Genomic DNA, 26,826 nt, shown 5'->3' on the forward strand with positions numbered 1-26,826 from the left:
GGGCCAGTGCCAAGTGTGACAGGAGAGCCATATATGGCACTGCTGGTATAATCGCTGGTGCTGACAGCACAGTGGTCTGTGATGCCATGAACGTTGAGGCAACAGGCAGACTGTGGTACCAGAGAAGGCCCAGGAGGCAGTGACAGGGCTGGGGTTGATGCTGCCATTGTCACTGAGGCCACCTGGAGATGGCGGTGCTGTTCATGTGTTTACGATGCTGTAAACTCAGTGTGATCCCATATGGCCTTGAAGCTGTCTGGTGTGGAGGACAGGTCCAGGTCCTCCACCACGGGCTCCAGAGAGTCCACTGACACCATAGTCAACTGTCCCACTTTGGGTGCAAAGAAGTCAACAGTACCAGAGCTGAGGTACCAGACTTGACACTGTGCAGGCAGTCTCCGGGGCTTTGCGAGACCCCTGGCGGGAGAGTGGCCCCATTCAGTTGTCATCTTAGACACCGGCGAATGAGAATGGTGCTGCATTGAGGAGCTCGCCTTATCTGTGGGAGCATGCTGCCAGTGATCCCGCCGCTCATCCTGGTGCGATGCCGAAGCCTCTTGCACCACGGCCAGTGCGCTTTGCACCAAGGGAATCGAAGCTGCCTCATGAGGCCTAAGTCCAGACTCCCATCTGAAGTTTAAGTCACAGTCTAAACAAGAGAACAGGAGCTTAAATCCCCTGCAGATACTGGATGCATCTTCTCCAAGGGACTGCAGACAGGCAGCATGTGAGTCACCTATGCGAATACCCTGCCCACATTTAGCACACGGTTTAAAACCCTGGGGTGGCTGCTTGTCCCACATTCTTCAGCAAACAAGCAGAGGAGGAAACCACCATTAACCCCAGCCAAACAACTATCTATTTTTAATGGGAGGTCACCCCAAGATTTTGGTAAGCGGGCAACAGCCATACGTCTATGGAGGGGACACAGGATCTGGGATGGCAGGTAGAGTGTAGAAGGTAGCTTAGTATAGAGGACTGGGGTGCAGGAGAGGGTGTGGGTATGAGAGGGGGTTTGAGTGAATGAGGGAGTGATGATCTGGAGCAGGAGTTTGGGGTCCAGGAAGGGGTATGGATGCAAAAGAGGATTCTGGCTAGAGGGAGAAGAGTAGGAGAGGGTATAGGGGGTAGGAGGGAGTTGTGATCTGAAGGAGGTAGGGAGAGGGGATACAGAGGGTTTGGGTGATGATCTGGGGCAGGCAGTTGGAGGGGGGGAGGCAGTTGGAGGGGGGCAGTTCCAGAGGCTGGTTGTGGCTGGAAGACACTTACGGAGGTGGCTCCTAGCCAGTAGCTCTGCAAGAACCTGAGACAAGTTCCATGCCGGTCTGCTGGACAGGCTGCTTCAGGTGGTTCTGCTCCAGCACAGAGAGGAGGGAGGGAAGGAAAAAGAAAAGAGGTTTCATGCCAGCCCTACCTCCAGCAAAATTTCTCAGCTCCTCTGGCTGGAAACTGGCCAATGGGAGGTGAGAGATTTTGCTGGGAGCAGGGACAGTGCACAAATTCTCCTTCCCTCCCCGGTTTGCCACCAGGTATTCAAAACAACATAAGCTGCTCTGTAGTAAGATTGCCACGAAGTGGCCTTGGGATGGATCTAGTGGTTTGGTGGGCTGAATCTGGCCTTCTAGCCAACTCTTGCCAACCTTGATCTAAATGAACTAAGAATGACTGAGTACTGAGTACACTACAAAGTACATGCTAAGCAAGAAGTAGAAGCTCCAACACCAATCACTGGCAGAAAAAAGGAACTGAAGCAGCAGTCTGGTTGGCAAGGGTAACCAATTGTGAGGCATCACTACAGCCAACTACGGGCCAGAGCAGACAAACAACCGCGTACAAAGGAATCTAATGCATCAGGGAAGGGCAGACAAATAACCAGTGGCAAATTTTTAAAGTGCTTGTACACAAATGCTAGGAGTCTGACTAATAAGATGGGTGAACTAGAGTACCTCATATTAAATGAGGAGATAGGCATCACTGAAACCTGGTGGAATGAGGAAAATCTGTGGGACACAATCGTACCGGGATATAAAATATATAGAAAGGATAGAGCAGGCCGGGTGGGTGGCGGAGTGGCACTGTATGTGAAAGATAATGTAGAATCAAATGAAATAAAAATATTAAGTGAATCGACATGTTCCATAGAATCGCCATGGATAGAAATTCCATGCTCCAATAATAAGAAATTAGCAGTAGGGATATATTAACGACCACCTGACCAGGACAGCGATACTGACATAGAAATGCTGAGGGAGATTAGAGAGGCTACCAAAATAAAGAACTCTATAATAATGGGGGATTTTAATTACCCCCATATTGACTGGATACATGTCACCTCAGGAAGAGAAGCGGAGATAAAATTTCTCAATGGCTTAAATGACTGCTTCTTGGAGCAGCTAGTGCAGGAACCCACAAGGGGAGAAGCAATTCTCGATTTAGTCCTGAGTGGAGTGCAGGATCAGGTCCAGGATATAACCGTTACAGGACCGCTTGGGAATAGTGACCATAATATAATAACATTCAACATTCCTGTGGTGGGAAGAACACCTCAACAGTCCAGCAGCCTGGCATTTAATTTCAAAAAGGGGAATTACGCAAAAATGAGGAGGTTAGTTAAACAGAAATTAAAAGGCACAGTGACTAGAGCCAAATCCCTGAAAGCTGCATGGAAACTTTTTAAAGATACCATAATAGAGGCCCAACTTAAATGTATACCCCAAATTAAAAAACATAGCAAGAGACCTAAAAAAGAGTCACCGTGTCTTAACCACCATGTAAAAGAAGCAGTGAGGGACAAAAAGGTATCTTTTAAGAAGTAGAAGTCCAATCCTAGTGAGATAAATAGAAAGGAACATAAACACTGTCAAATCAAGTGTAAACATGTAATAAGAAAAGCAAAAAAAGATTTTGAGGAACAGCTAGCCAAAAACTCAAAAAGAAATAACAAAATATTTTTTAAGTACATTAGAAGCAGGAAGCCTGCTAAAAAACCTGTGGGTCCCCTAGATGATCGAGCTATAAAAGGAGCAATCAAGGACGATAAAGCCATTGCGGAGAAACTAAATGATTTCTTTGTTTCAGTCTTCACGGCTGAGGACGTTGGGGAGATTCCTGAATCTTCACTGTCCTTTGTGGGTGATGAATCTGAGGAATTGTCCCGGATTGAAGTGTCATTAGAGGAGGTTTTGGAACAAATAGAAAAACTTAATGTTAACAAATCTCCGGGACCGGATGGCATTCATCCAAGGGTTCTAAAAGAACTTAAATGGGAAATTGCTGAGCTATTATCTGTGGTTTGTAACCTATCCTTTAAATCGGCTTCCGTATCTAATGACTGGAAGGTAGCCAACGTGACACCAATATTTAAAAAGGGCTCTAGAGGTGATCCTGGCAATTACAGACCGGTAAGTCTAACTTCAGTCCCGGGCAAATTAGTCGAAACAATAGTAAAGAATAAAATTGTGAAGCATGTAGAAGAACATAATTTGTTGGACAAAAATCAACATGGTTTCTGTAAAGGGAAATCCTGTCTTACTAATCTGTTAGAGTTCTTTGAAGGGGTTAACAAACATGTGGACAAGAGGGATCCAGTAGATATAGTATACTTGGATTTTCAGAAAGCCTTTGACAAGGTCCCTCACCAAAGGCTCTTGTGTAAATTACATGGCCATGGGATAAGAGGGAAGGTCCTTTCTTGGATTGCGAACTGGTTAAAAGACAGGAAACAAAGGGTAGGAATAAATGGTAAATTTTCAGATTGGAGAGGGGTAACTAGTGGTGTCCCTCAAGGGTCAGTCCTGGGACCAATCCTTTTCAACTTATTCATAAATGATCTGGAGAAAGGGGTAAGCAGTGAGGTAGTAAAGTTTGCAGATGATACCAAACTGTTTAGGATAGTCAAGATAGAAGCAGACTGTGAGGGACTCCAAGAAGATCTCATCAAACTGAGTGATTGGGCAACAAAATGGCAAATGAAATTTAATGTGGATAAGTGTAAAGTAATGCACATCGGGGAAAAATAACCCCAACTATACGTACAGTATGATGGGGGCTAATTTGGCTACAACAAATCAGGAAAGAGATCTTGGAGTTATCGTGGACAGTTCTCTGAAAACTTCCACACAGAGTGCAGTGGCGGTCAAAAAGGCAAATAGGATGCTAGGAATTATTAGGAAAGGGATAGAAAATAAGACCCAGAATATCTTACTGCCCCTGTATAAAACTATGGTACGCCCACATCTTGAATACTGTGTACAGATGTGGTCTTCTCACCTCAAAAAAGATATTTTGGCCTTGGAAAGGGTTCAGAAAAGGGCAACTAAAATGATTAGGGGTTTGGAACGGGTCCCATATGAGGAGAGGTTAAAGCGACAGGAACTTTTCAGTTTAGAAAAGAGGAGACTGAGGGGGGATATGATAGAGGTCTATAAAATCATGAGTGGTGTGGAGAGGGCTGATAAAGAAAAGTTATTTATTACTTCCCATAATAGAAGAACTAGAGGACACCAAATGTAATTAATGGGTAGCAGGTTTAAAACTAATAAAAGAAAGTTCTTCTTCACACAGCATGTAGTCAACCTGAGGAACTCCTTGCCAGAGGAGGGTGTGAAGGCTAGGACTATAATAGAATTTAAAGAGAAGCTGGATAAATTCATGGAGGTTAGGTCCATAAAAGGCTATTAGCCAGGGGATAAAAATGGTATCCTTGGCCTCTGTTTGTCAGAGGCTGGAGAGGGATGGCAGGAGACAAATCTCTTGATCATTGTCTTCGGTCAACCCTCTCTGGGGCACCTGGTGCTGGCCACTGTCGGTAGACAGGATACTGAGCTAGATGGACCTTTGGTCTGACCCAGTACAGCCGTTCTTATGTTCTTATGTTATGTTCTAACCAGACAGGTATTGCTAGGGAAAAATCTTTCAACAGTTGTGCATACAGCACAGGCATATGTAACCACTCAAAGAGAATTGTTATTTATTGTTCCAATAATACAACAAATAGGGGGTCACTAAATGAAATTCCTAGGTAGCAGGTTTAAAATGAACAAAAGGAATATTTCTTCACACAAAACACAAACTGTTAAACTCCTTGACAGAGGATGCTGTGAAGGCCAGGATTACAACAGAGTTCAAAAAAAAGAACTAAATAAATTCATGAAGAATAGGTCCATCAATGGCTATTAGCCAGAATGGACAAGAATGGTGTCCTTAGCCTCTGTTTGGCAGAAGCTGGGAATGGGAAACAGGAAATGAATCACTTGATGGTTACCTGTTCTGTTACTTCCCTCTGAGGCACCTGGCATTGGTCACTGTTGAAAGAAGGGATACTGGGCTAAATGGACTTTTGTTCTTATGTTCTCTCTCTAGCTCCAGCCCTATTTCTTCTGCCCAAGGCCCTGTCCCTTGCAGAGGGCCCAAGCCAGTATGCAAAGACTTTACCAAAAATTAATGGAGTGGCCCCCCTGCAAAAATTATTGCCATCCCATCCTTACGTAAGGCTACAGAGCTAATTAATGCTCTTGTGGAATGGGCTATCATTCTCAAATGAGGCTGCGGGAGGGGAGAAGGGGAGGAAGAGCAGGGAAGGGAAATCTACTGTCATGCGCAAAGAGCTGACTCCAAAACATATTGGTTCCCACCTCCCCCCCCACACACACACTCCATGCTGCTGCCTTACAGGCACTAGCTCCCGTCCCCCTCCCCCTCCCTCCTTGCTGCCTCTGATACAGGGGTGGGGGAGAATGCATGTAGTCAGCAGGCTTATCAGTTAATCACGTAGTTCAATGTTTCTCAACCAGTAGTACAAGTACCCTTAGGGGTACTTGAAGTCTGGGGGGTACGTCAACACAACTGAAATGTGGAGAAAACTGAATTTTTGTTGTAAGTTTTACCGCGCTTTATTATTTTTGTACTTTTTATACCCAAAAATTTAATCGCCCGCCCGGCTACGATTAAGTTGTTTGAACAAATGTATTGCAATAGTAGAAAAAAATTGTGTGCATCCGAAAATTGTAGGTACTGGGGATACTTACAATTTTTTTTTAAAGGGGGTGCTTGTATTTTTTTTAAAGGGGTAGTGTATAAAAAAAGGTTGAGAAACACTGATGTAGTTGACTACATGTTGACATCCCTAACTGCCACATCTGAGGAAGCCTGGAATGATATCTTGGTCAGGAGCTGACCTTGCAGAATGAACTTAAACTGGTCCCGATATTCTTCTGGCAGATGCTAACTTAGAACACATTTCATTATTTTGGTGAAACATTTGTTATCTTCCCATGACTGCCTGACAGCTTGCTTATACTGATGTGTGGCTGAAGCACAGGATATACAGCCAAAAAGATTGAGACGCTAGTGGTTTCTTACTATAGAGGTTTAACATTGTTTTAACAGCCTCCACTACTAGAAATTTAGAACTTTGTGACTAAAGAAAATCTGATTTTCTAGTTCAGTGTTTCTCAACCTTTTTTTTTTTTAAAATAAAGTACCCCTTTTTAAAAAAAAAAAAAAATTGTAAGTAACCCCAGTAGCTACAGTTTTTGGACACAACAATTTTTTCTATCATTGCAACACATTTCTTTAAACAATTTAATCATAGCCAGGCAGGCGGTAAAATTTTTGGGTGTAAAAAGTACAAAAATAATAAAGCGCTGTAAAACTTAAAACAAAAATTCAGTTTTATTCATATTTCAGTTGTGTTGATGTACTCCCCAGACTGCTCTCGAGTACCCCTAAGGATAATCGTACCACTGGTTCAGAAACACTGCTCTAGTTGAAACAGCATTTTTATCCTTCTTTAAGGCAGGCAGTGTGGTAATAGGGCTTTGCCAAATAATTTGGGTGAGCTCAGGAAGAGCTTCACTGACTGTAAGGGCAATCTTCCTAGATGTGAGAGAGTATAAAATATCTAGGAGTTTACTGCGTGATTCCTGAACTTCCAAGAGAATTCGCAACTTGTCAACAATACACATTATCAGATCCTTGAACTGCCTGATGTGGGGCATAGTGCCTTAGGAGGCAGGGAAGGCAGGACAGCTTCACCAGAATAGCTCCCTGACCAGAGAGGCACCTTCCAAATAACAGGGAGTAGGACATTCCTGGGTAAAATTAGCAAAAATTTAACCCATAAAAGGGGAAATCTCGATTATACAACCACCTCTAAGTAAAAAGGGGTGGGAGGTTTTTTTGCTTTTTAAAAAAAGATAAAATGAAGAGAAAAGTTCTTCAAAAACTGGAACACTATAAGATACGTAACTATCAGAGAAAAGACGGTTACTTACCTGTAACTGTTGTTCTTCAAGATATGTTGCTCATGTGCGTTCAAATGAGGTGTGCGTGCACGGTTTCCAGAGCGTTTTTTCCCCAGTGGTACCTGTCGGGCCGGCAGATCGCCCCCTGCAGTGGCACCGCTATAGCAGAGCATAAATACCCCGCTGGCCCTCCCCCTCCTCAGTTCTTTCTTGCCAGAGACTAACGAAGGGAAGGTAGGGGGGGAATCAAATGGACATGAGCAACACATCTCGTAGAACAATAGTTATAGGTAAGTAATTGTCTTTTCTTTTTCGAGCGATTGCTTATGAGCATTCAAATAAGGTGACTCCCAAGCTGAAACCATACGGAGGCGGGGTCGGAGATACACTCCTAAGAAACACAACTCACTGGTTATAAAGAAACCAATCATACATTTTATTTAACACAACAGAACAATTCATCTGAGGTATGTATGTCACTTCTAAATATATGAACTCTTTCTTTTCCCTTAAGGTTTACAGAACTGAACAGAGAACTCTGGAGCCCAAAGCAGCATCACTCCTGGCCTGCTGGGTAATTCACAGTGTGCCATAAACATTTGAACAGAGGACTATGTGGCCACACTACAAATTTCAACTATTGGGACCTGCACCACAAAGGGTGCTGAGGACGCCTGAGCTCTAGTGGAGAGTGCCTTAACATAGCGTGGCTCCCTGTGAGCCAGAATATAACACTCCCAGATACACAAAGAAATTCAAGACGACAGCTTTTGGGCCGATACTGGCAACCTCTTCATTCTTTCCCCAAAAGAAATAAACAACTGAGATGATTTGCTAAAGTGCCTTGTTCTGTCTATTAAAAAGGCTAACGCTTTTTTTTTTTGCATCCAATGAATGTAAGGCTTGGTCCTTAGGGTAGCAGTGGGGTTTTGGAAAGAAAACAGGTAAATAAATGTCTTGGGACATGAGGAACGAGGAGACTACCTTAGGGAGGAAGGCTGGGTGCAGATGCAGCCTGACCCTATCCGTGGAGAACACCAAATACAGGGGTTCTACCATCAAAGCCCTGAACTCAGACACCCTCTGTACCGAGGTTATAGCTACTATGAAGGCCACCTTAAGCGACAGATACTTAAGTGAGCATGTGGCCAAAGGCTCAAATGGGGGAGACATAAACTTAGTAAGCACCAGATTAAGATCACACTGAGGCAAAGGTAACCTCACGTGCAGAAACAACCTGTCTAGACCCTTGAGAAACCTCTTGACATGGTTGGTAAAAAGGGATCTGCCGCCAACCCTAACATGGCCATCAAATGGACCCTGATTGAAGAGAGAGATAGGTCCTCTTGATGCAGCTCAAAGAGGTAGTCAAGGATAACCGGTACCGAGGCAAAACAAGGGTCCAGCTCCTTGCTGACTGCCCATAGGGAAAACCTCTTCCATTTGGCTGCATAGGACAACCTGGTAGCCAGCTTTCTGCTCCCCAGCAGAACTGCCTGCACACCCTCTGAAAAAGCAAGCTCTGGCTCTGTTAACCATGGATAAGCCAGGCTATGAGGTGGAGGGACCTAACATTTGGGTGGTACAGGAGACCTCTGATCCCAGGCTTGAGTGACCGGGTCCTGACTGGGCGAGAGAGGCCGCGGCTCGTCCCGCACCATATCCAGCAGGATGGGATACCAGGACTGCCTGGGCCAGTCAGGGGCTATCAGGATGACCTCTGACCTGAACTGCTTGGTCTTCGCTAGGACCCTGGGAACAATGGGAAATGGGGGGAAGGTGTACAGCAGGCCCCCAGGCCAATCGATCCCTTCTGGATCCCGTCCCCAGGCCCAGGAATGAGAAATAATGGGGGCACTTCTTGTTTGCTTCTGTGGCGAACAGGTCCACCTGGGGATGACCCCACCTCCGGAAGAGAAGTAAAAGAACAGTATCCTTCAGGAGCCATTCGTGGATTCTGAAGGATCGGCTTAGCGTGTCCGCCAGTGTATTCTGGCGGCCTGGCAGATACACCGCCTGGAGGTGAATGTTGTGGGCTATGAAGAACTCCCAAAGGAGTATAGCTTCCTGACATACAGGAGAGGAGTGAGCCCTCCACCCCCGCCCTTTGTTTATACAGAACATGGCTACCGAGTTGTCCAGCAGCACCGACGCAGATTTCCCTGAGAGATGGACTGGGAAGACCTAGCATACCCTCCTGACAGCCCTCAATTCCCTGATGTTGATATGCAAGTCCCTCTTGTGAGGGGCCCACAACCCATGTCCTGTGGTGCACCATATGCGCACCCTACCCCTCGTACGAGGCACTGGTTATCAGTCTAACTGAGGGGACCTCAGCCAGGAAAGGAACCCCTTTTGCACACTTCCTCCTCTTGAGACCACCGCTACAAGGAGTCCCCCACCTCCTAAGGGCAAAGACAGGACAGAGTCCCCAATGAGCTCTGGCCTGGGTGAAAGACATCGCCAACCAGGCTTCTAGAGGTCTGATCCTCAACCTTGCATGGCAAATCATATCATCATCAATTCACAGACACTTATCTTCCTTCCTTTCCCCCTCCTCCCCCCGCATCCCGCTCCTGTTCTGAAATGTGATTTGTCCTTTTCATATGTGTTCATTTTTTTAATTGTATCCTTTGGTATATATGGTTGTGACTATTTTCTTCCACTATTTGATCTGAGGAAGTGGGTCTGGCCCACGAAAGCTCATCATTTAATGAACCATCTTGTTAATCTTTAAAGTGCTACATTGTCCTGCATTTTGCTTCATATATTTTATAAACACTCTGGCGGCAGTGGAAAGCCTGAAGGGAAGCACCATAAACTGGAAGTGGTTCTGAGCCACCACAAACTGGAGGAACCTTCGGTGACTTGACCATATGGCCACATGAAAATAGGCGTCCTTTAAATCAAGGGCTGCGTACCAGTCCCCTATCTCTTAAGGCCTGAATAATGGAGGCCAACGTCACTACCCTGAACCTCGTTTTCTTTATTATCTTGTTGGGGTTTCTGAGGTCCAAGATAGGCCGCAGCCCACCCTTCAGTTTGGGGATAATAAAATAATCAGAATAAAAGCCCCTGCCCTCCAATTGAGGTGTAACTCTCTTCTGCTCCTTTTTCAATGATCAAGAGGACCTCCTGATGGAGGAGGACTTCGTGAGATGGGTCCCTGAAGAGGGACTGGGAAGGGGGCAGATCCAGAAAAGGGATAGAGTAACTCATCCTTATCAGGCCTAGCACCCATTTGTCGGAAGTGATGTGGGCCCAGGTCCGGAAAAAATGGGACAGCCTGTCCCCAAAGGGAGGAGTGATAACAGGAGCTGGTAAAGGGCCCTCGAGCGTGCCTTCAAAATGGCTGCATTGCTTGCTGGGTTGGGGGGGTGGACCAGCACCTCTGTCTGAGTTGTCCCATGGGCGCTGAAACCTAATGCATGAAGAAGGGGCCCCCGCGGCAATACTCATACCCCCACTTGGGTTTCGAGGCCTGCACCTCCATTGGTTCTGCCGGAAAGGCTGAAACTGCAGCCTTCCTAACTACCTAGCAGGGAGCTGCCTTCTCTGGGGGGCTGGCGTATGAATCCTTAGTGATTTGAGAGTGGCCCTCGTGTCCTTAAGGCTACAAAGCCTCAAGTAAGTATGCTTGGATAACAGGGATTTCCCGTTGAATGGCAGGTCCTGAATTGTGTTCTGCATGTCCGGGGGAATCCCCGAAACCTTGAGCCACATGCCCCTGCACATGACCACACCGGAGGCCCTGGTATGGGCAGCAGAGTCCACAGCGTCCAGTGCGGCTTGCAGGGCCATACATGCTATGGGTCTCCCCTCCGCGGTCATAGATGCAAACTCCTGCCTGGAATCAGGAGGAAACCTGTCCCGGAACTTGTCCATCGCCTGCCACATATTGTAAGCATAGCGGCTCAGCATCACTTGCTGATCAGCGATGCGCAACGGGACACTTCCTGTGGCAGACACCTTACGCCCCATAAGGTCAAGGCGCTTAGATTCCCTGGATTTTGGTGTAGGCCTGGGTTGCCCCTGCCTCTCCTTTTAAGCGGCCATCTGCACCACCAGGGAACCCGGTACCGGGTGGGAGTAGAGGTGCTCATACCCAGACTGAGGAACAAAGTACCCCCTTGAGAGTGGGGGTTATAAAAGCAGGGGGTCTGCCACAAGGTATTTGTGATCTTAGCCACAGTCTTGTTCAAAGGGAGAGCCAGCTTAGCAGAGCATTGAGGATGTCCACCATAAGGTCAGTGTCCTCGGTCACCGGCTCTGCTTGAACCCCCAAATTTGCTGCCAGTCTATGGAGCAACTCCTTGTGTACCCTGGCATCCATTGATGGCATGGATGGCGCCAGGTCTGCCAGGGCTTCGTTGGGAGAGGATGAAGAGGACTCATGAACAAGTGCAGGGTCGTCCAACAGCTCAGGAGACTGAGTGGGCTGGGGAGGTTCCACGAGGGCAGGCAGTGGGTTCACCGTGGGGGCCGATTGCACAGGCATCTCCTGCCTCTGCAGGCTACAACCCTAGATGATTCAGAGGGTCGACACGGAAGTGAAAGGAGTGCTCCTTTGTGAGAGACACTAGACCCCTGCGACAGTGGCATCGGCCCCTGCCACTGGTAATAGGGCCACGGCATCCAGAAAGGCCAGGGTGGCTGAGCTTCCAGGGGCCAGGTGTGCTGGAATTCAGCAGTCCCAGGACGGTGCAGAGAATGGGAATGGTGCCAGAAAGAAACCCTGGATGAGGCCATGGAACGCACCAACTCTGGCTCCGACTCTAAAGAGTAGTACAATGCAGACCAGGGCAGTGCCATGGAGGGCAGCTTGTAGAGGTGATGTGGCCTGTACCTCTCCATGGATTATGGCTTCCCAGCATGGGTTTGCCTTGCCGGCCCCATCAACAACAGTGCCGGAGTGCCAGTACCAGGAACCTGCTGCACCGGACTGGGATTGGAGATCGTCAGTAGTGCCAGTGTCGGTGCCGAGGTAGGCGGTGCCGATGGTAGGCAGGAGTTCTGTGACGAGGCTGCAAGAGACGGTGCTGAGTGGGCCACCACAACCTGTAGAGTTGGGGGCGGTGAAGTCGCCACTGGAGCCGGTACTGACCAGGCCACTGATGTGGTCGCCGCTACCGGTGCTGCCCTGGCCTCCAGTGCCGCAAGCAAAAATTCTCTATGCAGAGGCAAAGCTGTTAGCTTGATGAGCTCCTATGCCGCCTCAAAAGTCTCCAGGGTGGATGGGCGGTGTGCAGGGATCAGCCCCAGGCTCTGAGCACACAGAGAGCCTTCTCTTCTGCTTTGTGCACCAGCATTGCGAATCTGAGCACGGAGATCGAGGGCAATGTCAGCTGCCATGGGTCTTGTGGTCAGGTGATCTGCTCCTAATCTCCTTCCTCCTCTTCAGTGCTGGCAACTGAGACCGAGGTCCTCGGTGCTGCGGTACGGGAAAGTCCCGGCTGAGTGTCCCTCACCAATGCTGGTGCACTGCAACCTCGCAGGATGGCGCTGGTTGAAGAGCCAAGTGCATAAGTAAGTTTTGCGTGGGAATCTCCCTCCCGTTTAGTGCGAGGCTTAAAACTCCTGCAGATCTTACAGGAGTCAGTGAGAAGAGACTCGCCCAGACACTTTAGACAAGAGTTATGGGGGTCTCCCCTTGGCATCGGCTTAGCGCAGGACGCACAGGGTTTAAAGCCCTGCAGGCCTGGCATGCCCCTCCCCCGACGGGGAGAAATAACAAACTGCGAACTAACTACTTGAAAACTACAAGAGGAACACAAAGAAAAACTCCCAATGGGCAAACAATTAACTCCCGCTGGGATCTGTCAGAAGAATAGAGAAGCTCCAACAACCGTCACGGATGGTATGAAGAAACCGAGGAGGGGGAATGCTGGCAGGCGTACTTATGCTCCGCTATAGTGGTGCCACTCCAGGGGGCAACCTGTCAGCCTGATGGGTACTGCTGGGGAAAAAACACTCCAGAAGCTGTGCACACAGCACACACACACACCTCATTCAAACGCACATGAGCAACACATCTCGAAGAAAAAGCTAAATATTACCGAAGAGGAACATTAGTATACTCCACATCAGGCCAAAATAGCCTCAGCATGGAGCACAAGGATGTATGGGGTGCATTCAAAGGACAAACAGGTACAGCTATCAAAATCTCCCTCAAAGGTGTAGGCTCCACCAAAGTGGAGCGCACATAGGGACACCACTGTAAGTACAACTTGACACTTCCACAGCAGCCGTTAAATGGTTTAACATCTTTCCCCTTCCTGTCCCTAAAATTATGAGTGAAATCCTGCTTTCCAATTTCAAGCAGTGCTAAGATTAAATGACTATTTGCACGTAACTTAATCCAAAGGCCATTAATGACAGGGCTCAAATGGAGCTATTGCCACACACAAAAACACTACCTTTAGGCCATAAAAACTTTAAATATTTGACAAGAGAGTAAGACTTAAAACATCTGGAATTCATATGAAATATGACACGGTCAGAATGGGTCTAATTAGGGACTGGAAATGGCTCTCTCATTACAATGAATAATTTTCCACTTTAGGTATTCTCGCTGTGTTATTCACATCCACCCTGATTGAACTAGCTCTGATGTAACACTCCCATCTCTATATCCCTATTTTTTTTTCACTTCATGCATCTAATGAAGGAAGCTATAATTCATGAAAGCTTATGCCATAATAAAATTGTTAGTTATTAAGGTACCACTGGATTCCTTGCTGTTTAAGCAAAACAAGCTTATAAAATGGATGTGGAATTCCAGCAGACATTTAAAAAAATACAAACTTTTACATGGAAAAAATGCACAAGCTACCCATGCAGTATACATGTCAACCTAAAAAGATTGACAGAAAGTGTAATAACATAGTCTCTATCAAGGACGAAACCAGTAAAGGTCAAATGAAGGTGAGACCCAATACATGACTGCCTATGTTACACATTACAAGGTGCCTACCACCTTGATATAAGAGAGTTTACTAGAACAAAAAAAATCAAATATGCTTGCTTACATTTAACTATCTTCTTGAATCACAGGTGCAAATGCAAAATAAGTATTCAAAGTCAGGCACAATACAATCAGACAATGAATCCTTTAACTGACTCCTTTTTTTTACTACAAAAATGTTCAAACAATAGGAATTTAACATGTTCAAAGTTCTCTAATTAGAACGTCTCAAAAACAACAAATGGTCTGGTAGCACTTTATAGACTAACAAAATATGTAGATGGTATCATGAGCTTTTGTGGGCACAGCCCACTTCTTCAGATATCTGGAGCTTAAAGAAATGGGCTGTGCCCATGAAAGCTCATGACACCATCTAATTGTTTTATTAGTCTATATCATGGGTTCCCAAACTGGGAGAGGCCGTGAAGAAATTCCGGGGGGGAGGGGGGGAAGAGGACGTGAGGTGACCCAGGCACCCCCTTACGTTTTGCTGCTATTTTTGTCTTTCAGCCGGTCAGGGTGTGTTAGGTTTTTTTGTTTGTTTTTTGGCTCAACAAGTTTTGCTGATATTTGGTGGGCGGGGGGAAAGAGGGAGGTGAGGGTCTCTCAAAAATCAAAAAGGAGGCATAATGCCGAAAAACTAAGGAACCACTGGTCTATATAGTGCTAAAAGACCATTTGTTGTTTTTTTAAGTTTATCCTGTACAAGCTAACTCAGCTACCCCCTGAAGCTCCTATAAGATCTCACAATTTAGTAAGAGAAGTACAGAGTCAACTGTGCTTGTGTTCTTGCTACAGTTCGGAAAGTGAATTTTTCCCTTGAGATTTAAATTCATCTTTACTTTTTTAGTCTGCTCTAGAGCTATATATAGGGGAGATGGACACAAGAGAGGTATTTACTGTTCAAAAAAAGTACAGAGGAATTAGAGCAGAAGTTTTGTTAAGTACAGCTAAGAAAGTTGAGTTTTTTTGGTTCAAAGATTTAGAGTGTTCAAGGGTTGTGGCCAGTTGAAGTCGCATTAAAATCACAAATTGGAGTGGTACTGCAATCCTGAACGTCACATCACAACACCACTCACTTAAATTTGGCCCATCCACCACTCTACCAAGAAAGAGGGGCACCCAGGCCAAATTTGAGAACACATTGCTATTTGGAACATGGGGATCAATGCCATTTAATTTGCCACAATAATACAAAGTTGCACTGTATGTAAGAAAGTAGGTAAATTTCTGCATCTAAATTTATAAACTGAAGATGAGCCATGGAAAATATTAATGCAAATCTAAGACCAAAGTGTTTTAGAACTTACGTATATGAAGATAAACTGCTGTCATAAGTTGACACTACGCCATAATTTTCTTCATTGTAACGAAACATGTCATTAGGATCCCATCCATTAGACTAGAAGAAAATTAGGTTTATTTTTCAAAACAGCACTGGAAACATGTCCCTAAAAGTTATGGCTGTGGGCAGAAATTTTAAACTTTTCCCTTACTGTTGGATTTATCAGTGAAATCATAAATCCAAAACTTACATTTTGAATGCAGTATCAAGTATTTTACCCTCAAAATCCAGTATTGCATCTAGTGTGTCTTGTCATTCCTATTTAGCATTCTACAATGTACTGGCTTGCATTAACAAAAAGCTATGATTTCTTTGCAGAAAGTCACAACCAGATGCATTCATATCTGAAATATGGAATAGTGTTCCTCCCTGTGGCGAACACTGGAATTTTTCAAATGCTCTACTAACACAAGTATCTAACAGGAGATCCTCCTTAATCTCAAACACAGAATAATCTCCCCATTTCTTAGTGAAGCGTTGTATGTCACAATGACAGCTTTACTAAAATGTCATTACTTTTATAAAGAATACAAAATGTTCATTACAATATTTTATAGATATTTAATACCTGATGATCCAATAAGATGGATCTATACAGAGAACATCACCTATCTGAAGATTAGTATTCATAAGGTAAAGTGATCTCAACATCACTGCAGAACAAAGATTTCTTGAACCATATAGTCAGTCTCCTCTAATCCACAATACAAATCACTTCTTGTTCTTACACATCACAGATCTTGTGTCTTAGTAAAAAAGATGCTTTATAGCATAAAATTGGTTATCATACCATACATAGTTTTTACATGTTATACTATCTTGATTTGCTAATTGATTTACTCCATCAAGTAATTCAGGACCCTGAGATACACCGGTTTGGCACTTCAATTAAACACCATGACAATGGTGTCCATGATTTGATTATTCCTTTTAAAATCATAAGGAAAACGGAGATATCCATCGGCAAATGATGAATTTTCATAACAAATCTTCACACAATACAACTGTGCTATCTTAATAGTTTAGCTAAAACTAAAATTCCATTCTAGATTGATATTAAGGGGTAGCATGGGCAAAAATCTGTTTTCTAAAAAGATTTCAATGTCTAGTTTACTTACAACATCGGTCTCTAAAGCCTCAAGCTCCTCAGTAGTGGTAGTCTCGCCTCCATCCCATGGTTCAAGGTCCTTCTCTTTGTGTTCACCATTTACTTTAGCACCAATGGCTGAATCAGTAAAAGCATCTACAATGAAGATTCACATTTGGTTAAGCAAAGGAAAAACATAATGCAAACAGGTCGTTGAGGAATAATCAAATGTAAATGCATTATAAATATACTAGCACGATCCAAAACTGTCAGTTACTATATTAATTGAGAATACATTCAAAACTAGAATGTGTTAAGACTTGTACACTATTCAAAAACAGAAGAGTATACAAAATATCTTTTAAGTTATGATGCAATTACTTAGTTTCAGCTAAGTGCCAGCTAATGCTAAAACTGAAGGATAGGCACCAAAACAGCTGTCATTGCCTTTGATTTAAGAAAAATCGAAGAATATTAATTAAGACTAGGCCTTTAATCATAGACAGTATTGTTTTAAGAGAGTAACTTAACTATTCTGAGAAAAAATATTTACTGATGTTTGTAACATACTACTTGAAACAAAACCGTTGTTGCATACAACTATTATATATTACAGACACCAAGAAATATTGTACAGATTTACTCACCCCTATGCCCAGAATGTCTAAGCTGTGTCTTAAATTATACCTCCCCTCTTTGGACTCAAGCCCAGTTTCTTCCATTTCAATGATTCCTTGATACCAGCGTTCACACCTTTACAGTCTCTCCATAAAAAGAGCCCTGCAATTCTTGGAATTATCCATTAGCTTAAATATACCAGTTTTCCAGTGTGAAGGTGATGAACATACCTTTTTTCTAGAAGAAACTTAAGTACAAACTTACCCAAATTACTTAACATTCAAAAACTTTATATTCACATTCAACACAACTATAAAACTAGAGAATTAGGAACACACAAAACTGTACTAATATGCCACTAACCAGGTATACTAAACTATTCTAATCACTAATTTGATCATGCACTTTTATATGCAGGTTCATTTACAATCTATTCAAACCAGACTGAAAGAGTACATTTGAAGGCATACTAGAATATTTCAATACTTTATTAAGAGCATAATGACATTCAGAATAAAGGAAGCCAAGCTTAATATTTATAAACTAAGCAAGGTCAAAGCTTCCTGCAAATTCTTAAAATACTTTTTCAAAAATGGAATTAGTTTATAAACCCATTTTTTTCCATTTTGTAAATTACGTTCAGTCTAGTTTTGAATCAGAACTATATTTTTTCATTACATACATATTGAAATAAGCAGTCATATGACAGTAAAATCATTGTTTCTCCTAAGATTTTAGGAAAAGGTAAGAACCAAGCCAACAGATTGCACCAGAAGTGGAAGAATGAAGCTTTAATTTATTTTGGCAGTGTCTTGAAATTGTATTGAAGAGGAACACACACCAAAGCCATTATGAGAGGAGTTTACATCTATTTAAGAGATTTACTTTGCCATGAATCTGCAACATTTTTTATCTGGAGTCATTGAAGACATGTTTTAATTAAGGCTGTCAACACAGCCTAACTATTACTCCAGCTTTATCCAGTTTCACGGTCAAACTCTGTGCTCATATTGCCTCAATTTGTTGCAGCAATTGTTTTGTAATAACATTCCACATTGTATCTTATTAAATACATACTCAGCGCATATATAGCATAGCAAGATCAAATAGAATATTTGTGAGAAATAAAGCATTTAAGCATAAATAGCTTTGTTAATTACCAAATATGGTATAAAAATTAAGGAATATGTATAAAAGGTAAGACAAATGAATTATATTAGCTTAAAATGAAAGTATCTCCAAACATGAAAGACCCATTAAAGAAAAGAAACCACATGAGAGGAAGATACCCTGATAAGGCCAAGTCACTTTTAGGGCTTGTTTTGTAAAAAAATAAGATGAAATCAGTTTGTAAAATGTCACTGCAGAGTCTGCCAATAAAAGCAGTGATAACACCTATTTTCTTGAAGGTTTGTAGTTTTTAAGCAAGGCTATGCTTGAACCTGCTCCCAACCACCTAACTTGAGCCTGTAAAGGCATTTAGGTTATTGTAAGCTGTTCTGAAGCATATTTAGTATCATACCACCTTGTAGTTTTGATACAATATTTCGCATACTGCAAACAATTAAAATGCAATAGCTAAAAATCTATTTTCTAAAAGGCTCAGAACAAAAAAAAAATTTGAAATTTTCTAAAAATGATTGTGATATTATGCATGCATGTTTTATAGTGCCATAAATGTGCGATCAGAGGTTTTAAATTTCAATAACATATTATAGTAACAAGAGCATTATGAAAAGGCATGATGCAGAAACACAGAGTGACCACCAAAAAATTTACCTGTTTCTGAAGGAACTAAAACAGATATGGAAAGAGAAAAAAATTGAAAATCAGATAATAATACACATTCAATTTTTCAGGTGTTTCACATTACATAGTTAATTTTATTTATTTTGAAGTCATGATCATAAATCTTTATGAACCCTTTATCTTTGGAAAAAATGACAGCCATATGTTTCATTCAAATTAATGAACATGTCCCTTTATTCATAGTTCCTTATGTCCCCCTATTTTCTCCCCAAAGCATTTCACAGTACCAAGAAAAAAATATGACTAAATTACTACCTACTTGAAGAGTATGTAAAAAATAACTTTAAATGTTTATCGCTATTCAATGCAAAATACAATTTAAGCGCTATATCATGCTAAAGTTGAACAATAACAAGAGAACACGTCTGTTTTAAAAGGCACAGTAGTCTCTTGGGATGCCTATATTTACTTTTATGACATTTTTATATGCAGTGAAACAAAGCAGTGACCTAATGAACTCAATGGCCTACTCCTACATTTGTGTGAAATACAAAACATATCCTCTGAAAGCAAGACATTGGAGTGGTCTCCAAACTCACTCTCTGAATCATTGATTAGCCAAAAGGGAAACACAGTTTCAAACTACACCACAGCAGTGGCTGAAAAAGTATTTCACAATGGAATAAGGAATCAGGTAAGACGGTATCCAGGTAGAAAGGGATTTATATGTTATTGAGACTTCTAGTTTCTATGAAGTGGCCTCAAGACAGAATGCTGAAACATACCAGGAGAACAGATTGTGAATAAATACCACCTGAATGGTATTTTATCTATCTTGCCAACCCACTTCTTGTCTTAAAATTGGGGATGTGGGGAGACAAAACATTCATTGGAGCTCTATAAAAAGCTACAAAAGTTAAAGTGCAAAGGAGAAAAAAAATGCTGTCTGATGAAGTTTACAAAACTAGCAGCAGACTCCATAATCTACAAAGCACATCATTTCTAAGCATTTAAACAGAAACAGTTGTGTGTACTAGAGACGTTAAAATACATTTAATTAACTATGTAACTGCTGGCTCTCCACACATACTGGCTCCTGCCTATGCCTCCCCATCACCCGCACTGCTGCCTCTGGTACAGAGGCAGCAGCACAGAGGGGGTTGGCAGCACTCCAGGAGCTGGTACAAAACTGGCTTCCCCTGCATTCCAGCTCCCACCTGCCCCACTATGCTGCTGCCTCTGTAACAGAGGCAGTGGGGAAAGGGGGAAAGAGGAGCCTGCATGTAACCATGAAGGTTAACCAAAGGCCCAGGCTCACTGGTTTACCATGTAACATGGTTACACTTTCACATCCCTATTGTCAAGATGATTAATATCAGAACCAAGTACTTTTATGAAGTATGCAGAGGCACTGTTTTCTCCTGTGAATCATATTGGACATATTTTCATCAAGTTAGGCTATGTCTAGAATGCAGACTTCTTTCGGAAGAAATTTTCCAAAAATTCTTCTTCCAAAAGAGTGCATCCACACTGCAAAAGTACGTCAGAAAAGCGATCTGCTTTTTCAAAAGATAGTGTCCATTCAGTGTGGACTCTATCTTGCATTTAAACCGTGATTACTAAGGATGGTGTGGTCACCAGGGCACCTGTGCTTTTTCCTCTTCTTCCAGAAGAACTCCCTCTTCCCCATCCACAAACACATACCCTTTTCCAAAAGAGTTTGTTCAAAAGATTTTCTTTCAAAAGATCACAATTGCAATGTGGATGTAATTAAAGTTTTTTCGGAAAAACAGCCGTTCTTCTGAAAAAACTCTGTAGTATAGACATACCCTTACACACATGGATTCACACCATCAGATCTCAAATGCAAAACATAGAGTTACCCTTAAGGAAACCATATACTGAAAAATGCGACTTCTAGTCACAGCCCCAATCTTGTGTGCTGCCTCTAAACAAACTTTAAATGTATCAAGAGTATATTCTCTCATGTAATTTTTTCAGAGGAAAAAGGGTCAATTGATTCTCATAACTCTTTAAAGAGGAATCCCAGTAACATGCTATGTCTCCTTATTTCACTGAAATGACATGAGATCATTGACATCTTAGATTAATTTAGACAGCCACATGGAGAACATAAAGCAGTAATCTAAAAGCTAACTATGTACACAGGGCATTGAGATAAATGGGGAAAAAAGTAAAGCAAATAAGTACTGTAGTGAGTAAGCTAAGTTAATGAGCAACTGAACATTCTGGAAACCCACAGAAATGCGAAGAATTCTAATAGTTCCTAAAAAGCACGCTTATTTTTTATGAATGGTTTACAAGGAAGACAATCCAATACAAGGAGTGCTGCTACAAATGTCAATTTGAAGTGTGGTCAAAGACAGGACTGTGAATCATACTTAGCAACTATTGTATATGGTACTTGAGATATCATGTAGACAACTACATGATTAAATCTTGTTGTCTACATGCATTTCCTGCCTCCCTCTGCCTTCCTACCTCTGTATCAGTAACAGCAAGGAAGAAGGGAAGCGGGAGCCGGTGCCCATGAGGAGATGGCTGAAAAGCTGGCTCCTCACAAGCACAGGATCCACCTGCTTCCCCGCACCCAGCACTGCTGCCTCAAATAAAGAGGCAGCAATGCGGAGAGCAAAGGGGGCAGGCTGGAACAGATATGCATGGGGAGCCAGCTTTCAAGCAGGCTCCCCTTGCATGCCGGCTCTGCAGACCCTCCTGCCCCTCTTTTGTTGCATCCTACAGGGGAGGATGGAGACAGGCAGGAGCCAGTACTGAGGGGAGCTGGCTTAAAAGCACCCTGAGGCTCTGTGATGCCACCTGCCCGCCACCAACTGCCTCTATATCAGAACTAGAATGCTTCCAGCTCCAGTCCTGGGGAGCCTCCTACCATGCCGCACTACTGTTTCTGTATCAGACACAGCCGCGCAAGACAACAGGCAGCTAGTCTGTGTGGGGAGCTCGTTTTCAAACTAGCTCCCCTCGCAGATCAGCTCCACCTGCAACCCTCTGCTGCTGCCTGTGATAGAAAGGCAGCAGAGCAGAGTAGCAGAGGGCTCTGTGGAAGTGGGGCCAGGAGAACACTGGTTGATGGCCCCATCTCTGGGGACTATCAAATAGTCATGTAACACGACTATTCAGTTACGTGATATCTAACATCCCTATATGGCACTCCATATCAAAGCACTTCATGAACAATTCCCACGACACAGAGACTGCAAGTCTTCCATCAGTCCCATTTCATACCTGTGCGACTGAGACAGAAATAAAATAAATGAGTGAACTCAGGCTTATGAAGCCAGTAATAGGAAATGTAACAGTTCCTGGCTAGTTCCATGCTGCCTCTCTGACCTGTTGGCACAGAATCTTTATCAGAAGGCTAATGTTTAGTATTCAAAGCCTTTTTGTTCCTATTTTGAATCCTGCAATTGAGCAGCAATGAAACTCAATGGCATTCCTTTCTCTAAATGGCAAAATTGCAGAGTATGCAAAGATGAGATATACACATTTTCGGAGATGCTTCAGATTAATATGTTCTTGAACAAATTAAAGACAAGCTTGTCAGTGCTACAGAGTGACTAGGAAGCTTATCTTGAAATTTTTCATTTGCTCTTGTTTTCATGAATAAGTAAAATCTAAGATATTAGAGGCATATTTTAATTATTGCCCTACAAGTATGATTAGAGGTTCAGATTTTATTAAACCAGTGTAGTTTTTATAGTCCAATGATGTTCAAATTACTTTCCAAACTGAAAACAAGTTTACTTTTGCTTGAAAGAAATTGTGGTTAAATGTTTTTAAAAGTAACAACTCTGATTTGTATTGTGCCTGCCTACTATTGACATGAAAGCATTAAAACAAGTTTCTATCATTGCAGAGTTAAAATTCTGTTCCTTTGTTCATATCATGCTGACTGACATTCCCTGACTGACACAGTTGGTCAGGAAGGATGCCACCTCCATCATTACAATCCCCCAAAAGAACGTAATAGCTATTTCTCTTTGCTTTTTTACATTTTAGACTGGGGATAATAGCTTGGATTTATAGCGCTGTGAAAGTACTGTGAACAAAACACTGAAAAATACTGAGGCTGGACCAGTAGGACCATCTTGAATTACCTTCTCTTAAGAGGAAAGGCATCAACCATAGTCAATCTTTGTTCCAATTTAAACCACATGAGAGGACTACACAAAATGCTGCAAGAAACTCACTCTGCTGAGCCAGGCATTGGGCAGCTGCTGAACATTATATGAGATTGGCACAGGGATTTGAATCTCAGTACTCTGAAGTCTGTTATTCTTTACCATTTACGAACAAAGTTGCTTAATGGTCACTTATTAAGAAAGTTCTGTTTTGCAGACTAAGGGTTGGAATTTTAACCGTTTGCTTCCACAAGCACAACTTGTACCCACTCTTGGCAAGTATTTGTGACAATGACGATGAATAAGTTCAAATAACTTCATATTTATTTCCTAGTGCATATTCATTTACAGAAACTAAAAGGAGAAGCTGTCTGATTGTGTGAATAGCTTGATGAGAAAAGCTAATAGGGCAGCTCAAAACAGAGAAAATCCTGCAATGGAATGCTCTGTAGAGATGTACTGTAATCAACAAGAATTCACATGGGCACAGAAGTCCACACAAGCTCTCACTGACACATGTTAAGGTCTGTACAGAGTGGTAATGAGCCCACTGCAATCAACTTCTTATTCCCCATTTCAAATTTATGTAATTTGTAGGCACTCATCTCCACTGCAGTCTAAGACCCAATCATTTCTCCTACCCACCATAGCATATTAGAAAGATGTCAAATACTAGCATGACTGAGCACTAGTAGTGTACTATAAAAATATTTTTACAAATGATCTAAGAAAGAAAGAAAGGAAATTATTATTTGCCAGTGGAGCAGATAGGCTTTTACCAACTAAATTGGAAAGAATCCTATAAATGGAGAAGAGAATATGGTAAGCCTACTTGAACTCTAGATTTTACCACCTATCTAGGTCCTAAAGACTTCAACGCATTCAGACAAGGTCTGAGCTTTAACTGGGTCTTTCACTAAGGATTCCCAATTTCCAAGAAACTTGCATCACTAGTAGAAAGTCTTGAACTAACTGAGCTCTCCCATTCTTCCCCCATCCAATATCAACTTGTAGTTGAGTCAGTTTCTGTCCTATCCACTTTGACAGTAAGAATCTTCTGTTAGGTGACTGGTTTATCACATAGCAGATTTAGGAATAATAGCAAAGTCTCTTGAACATTCTCAGATCTGTGGACCATGGACTTGTGGGCTCCTTTAGACCCATTGTTTATCCTCACTTCCAGATCATAGAGCTCCATAGCAGAAAAACACAATATGCATGTACAGTGGTAAAAATCCACAGAATTGAAAAAGAGACTGGATTTTACTGAATTAAGATATAGCTATAGAATTTTAGAATAATCCCTTAAAGGAACATTTGTCTGAAGCACTCCCCAGAAAGCTATTATACTCCTGAATGTTTTAAAGACACTACTACGCTACATTCAGAAAGCTCCAAGTGAGCCTATGCTACAACATTGTAGAGTTGTCATCTAAATGAAAGGACCATTTCTTTAAATAAGGAGCTGCTTTTCATATGCTACTCTGGCCAGACTGTCCACTGTGGGCCAAGTAGAAATTTTAAAACTCTGAGGGATTCTGAACACGTTCTTTTGAAATCTATATTTAGTTGGCTGCGGTTTCACATCATACACTGTGTTGTCAAAATTAATGAGGCACTGCAACATATCCACTTCCAGTACAATTACTAAAGGAGAGCATAGCTTCACCAAGAAACCTATAAAGACTAACATTTAGCTTTCACTGTGAACTGTAAGCATCTGTCTGACCCTACAAATCACAAAAAACAAAAACTCTGATGCTCTTAAAAATGGCCCATAATTGCTGCATTTCCATAAGTTTTCTTTACTACCCGGGAGTCATTTTTTTTTTATTCGTCATCTTATTTCTCAAAGGAGTTTCCTATTTCTTTCAAATCTGCAACTGTGACCATAAGGATCACTTATTCAGACAAATACCATCTTAATAGTATTCCTCTTGAGACACCATAGAGAGGATATCAATATTCTACTATAGTTCATCATACACTGCAGCCATCTCTGATCTATCCTGTTCAAAATCTATATACGTTCACCCAAGTTCTCACAGGTAAAACTTGGATCTTAAAGTAGCCGAATTTAGTATTTCCAAAGTTTCTTTATTCTCAAAGAGATTCATTCCAATAACCACATATAGAGGTGAACTTTTAATCTAGGCAGCTGCTTCTTCTAGAATATTTCCCATCAATGAAAGATACCTGCAAGGGGATAGGGAGGGAGAAAAGTAACAGAATCTACATCACTTTGCTTGCTGCAAAGATCTGAATTATTAGCCTGAGGGCTCAACACACATTTATCCTAAAGATGCTTACGTCTAAGTTCTTCCAGATCCGAGTAAAGTGCTGTACTTCATTGCCCCTTGTGCTTGGATTGTACAACTTCTCTTAAGAAGGTAGGGTCTTTTAAAAGCTCGGCATCAGCAAGCCTCTATTCGTAGGATTAACATGATAGGTCAGAGGGCATTTAATCAGAATCTCCTATTATGTCTCTCATCTATCACAGATATGTAGAAACTTTATGTCTGGATGGTCTCTTCAGCAATAAATGCCAGAACGTTGTGGTGCGAACATGTCATCTACCAGTGGTATTTATTGAGGCCTGCCAATGTACAAACTCTGCCAGCTGTACACTTGTGGTTTTGTTTCAAGGCACAAAAAAGAACAGATTTCCTTTCTCCTTTCATACCACAGCAAAGAGGGGACTTATTAAGAAAAGAAATGAGACCTTAGACATTTGCTATAAACAGAAAAAAAACATTCAAAGGAAGCAGAGCTGCCTGACAGGTCAACATCTTAGTTACCAAAAACTAACTATAGAGTCTTGGAGTGGCGCAGTAAAAAGAGAAGATGGCTCTCGCTCTCTCGCTCTCTAATTAAGAGCTTTTCTGGCAGTTACAAATCAAGCCATGGCTTGAAATATTCAGGTCATTTTTGTCTCATGTCCCACTGGATTCTTTTGTATTTATTAAAGTCTGAACTATAAAGCTGTATGCACTTGATAAGAAATAAGGGTATGTCTACACTACCCTCCTAATTCGAACTAGGAGGGTAATGTAGGCATACCGCAATTGCAAATGAAGCCCGGGATTTGAATTTCCCGGGCTTCATTTGCATAAGCGGGGCTCCGCCATTTTTAAATCCCCGCTCATTCGAACCCTGTGCCACGCAGCTACACGCGGCACGAATTAGGTAGTTCGAACTAGGATTCCTCATTCCACAAGGAGTAACGGTAGTTCGAACTAGGAAGCCTAGTTCGAACTACCTAGTTCGTGCCGCGTGTAGCTGCGCGGCACAGGGTTCAAACGAGCAGGGATTTAAAAATGGCGGAGCCCTGCTTATGCAAATGAAGCCCGGGAAATTCAAATCCCAGGCTTCATTTGCAATTGCGGTATGCCTACATTACCCTCCTATTTCGAATTAGGAGGGTAGTGTAGACATACCCTAAGTTATTTATGTAGAGAGATGGGTTCTTTCTAAGGGGGGGAAAAAAATCTTATAATTTGAGCTTTTTACTCTCCACTTGCTTGCAACAGTTGTTAGGATTTTGAAAACAGACCTTTTAAGCAAGCATGTTCAGAGACAAATCCTAATTTCTGGTTAAGAGGACTTCACATATTACCTTACTTCTGGAATACTGTAATACATTTTAATGTTATGTGAGA

The 26,826-nt window shown here is 42.5% G+C and overlaps 1 protein-coding gene across 19 annotated transcripts in view; it reads right to left on the reverse strand.

Annotated features, from left to right (window-relative positions):
* The window catches only part of ATXN2 (ataxin 2), a 117,954-nt gene that overhangs the window by 64,209 nt on the left and 26,919 nt on the right, over positions 1–26,826 (reverse strand). For 14 of the 19 annotated variants that reach the window (XM_075898725.2, XM_075898728.2, XM_075898724.2 and 11 more), the window contains 3 exons: positions 19,038–19,052; positions 16,672–16,796; positions 15,519–15,610 (listed from right to left, as the gene is read on the reverse strand). In XM_075898725.2, coding sequence (XP_075754840.2) covers positions 15,519–15,610; positions 16,672–16,796; positions 19,038–19,052 — 232 coding nt within the window. The remainder of the gene's footprint in view (positions 1–15,518; positions 15,611–16,671; positions 16,797–19,037; positions 19,053–26,826) is intronic. The other 5 variants (XM_075898722.2, XM_075898715.2, XM_075898720.2 and 2 more) reach the window with 1 other exon arrangement.

Source organism: Pelodiscus sinensis, chromosome Z, assembly GCF_052426305.1.
Source record: "Pelodiscus sinensis isolate ZL-2025 chromosome Z, ASM5242630v1, whole genome shotgun sequence".
NCBI classification, from domain to species: Eukaryota; Metazoa; Chordata; order Testudines; family Trionychidae; genus Pelodiscus; species Pelodiscus sinensis.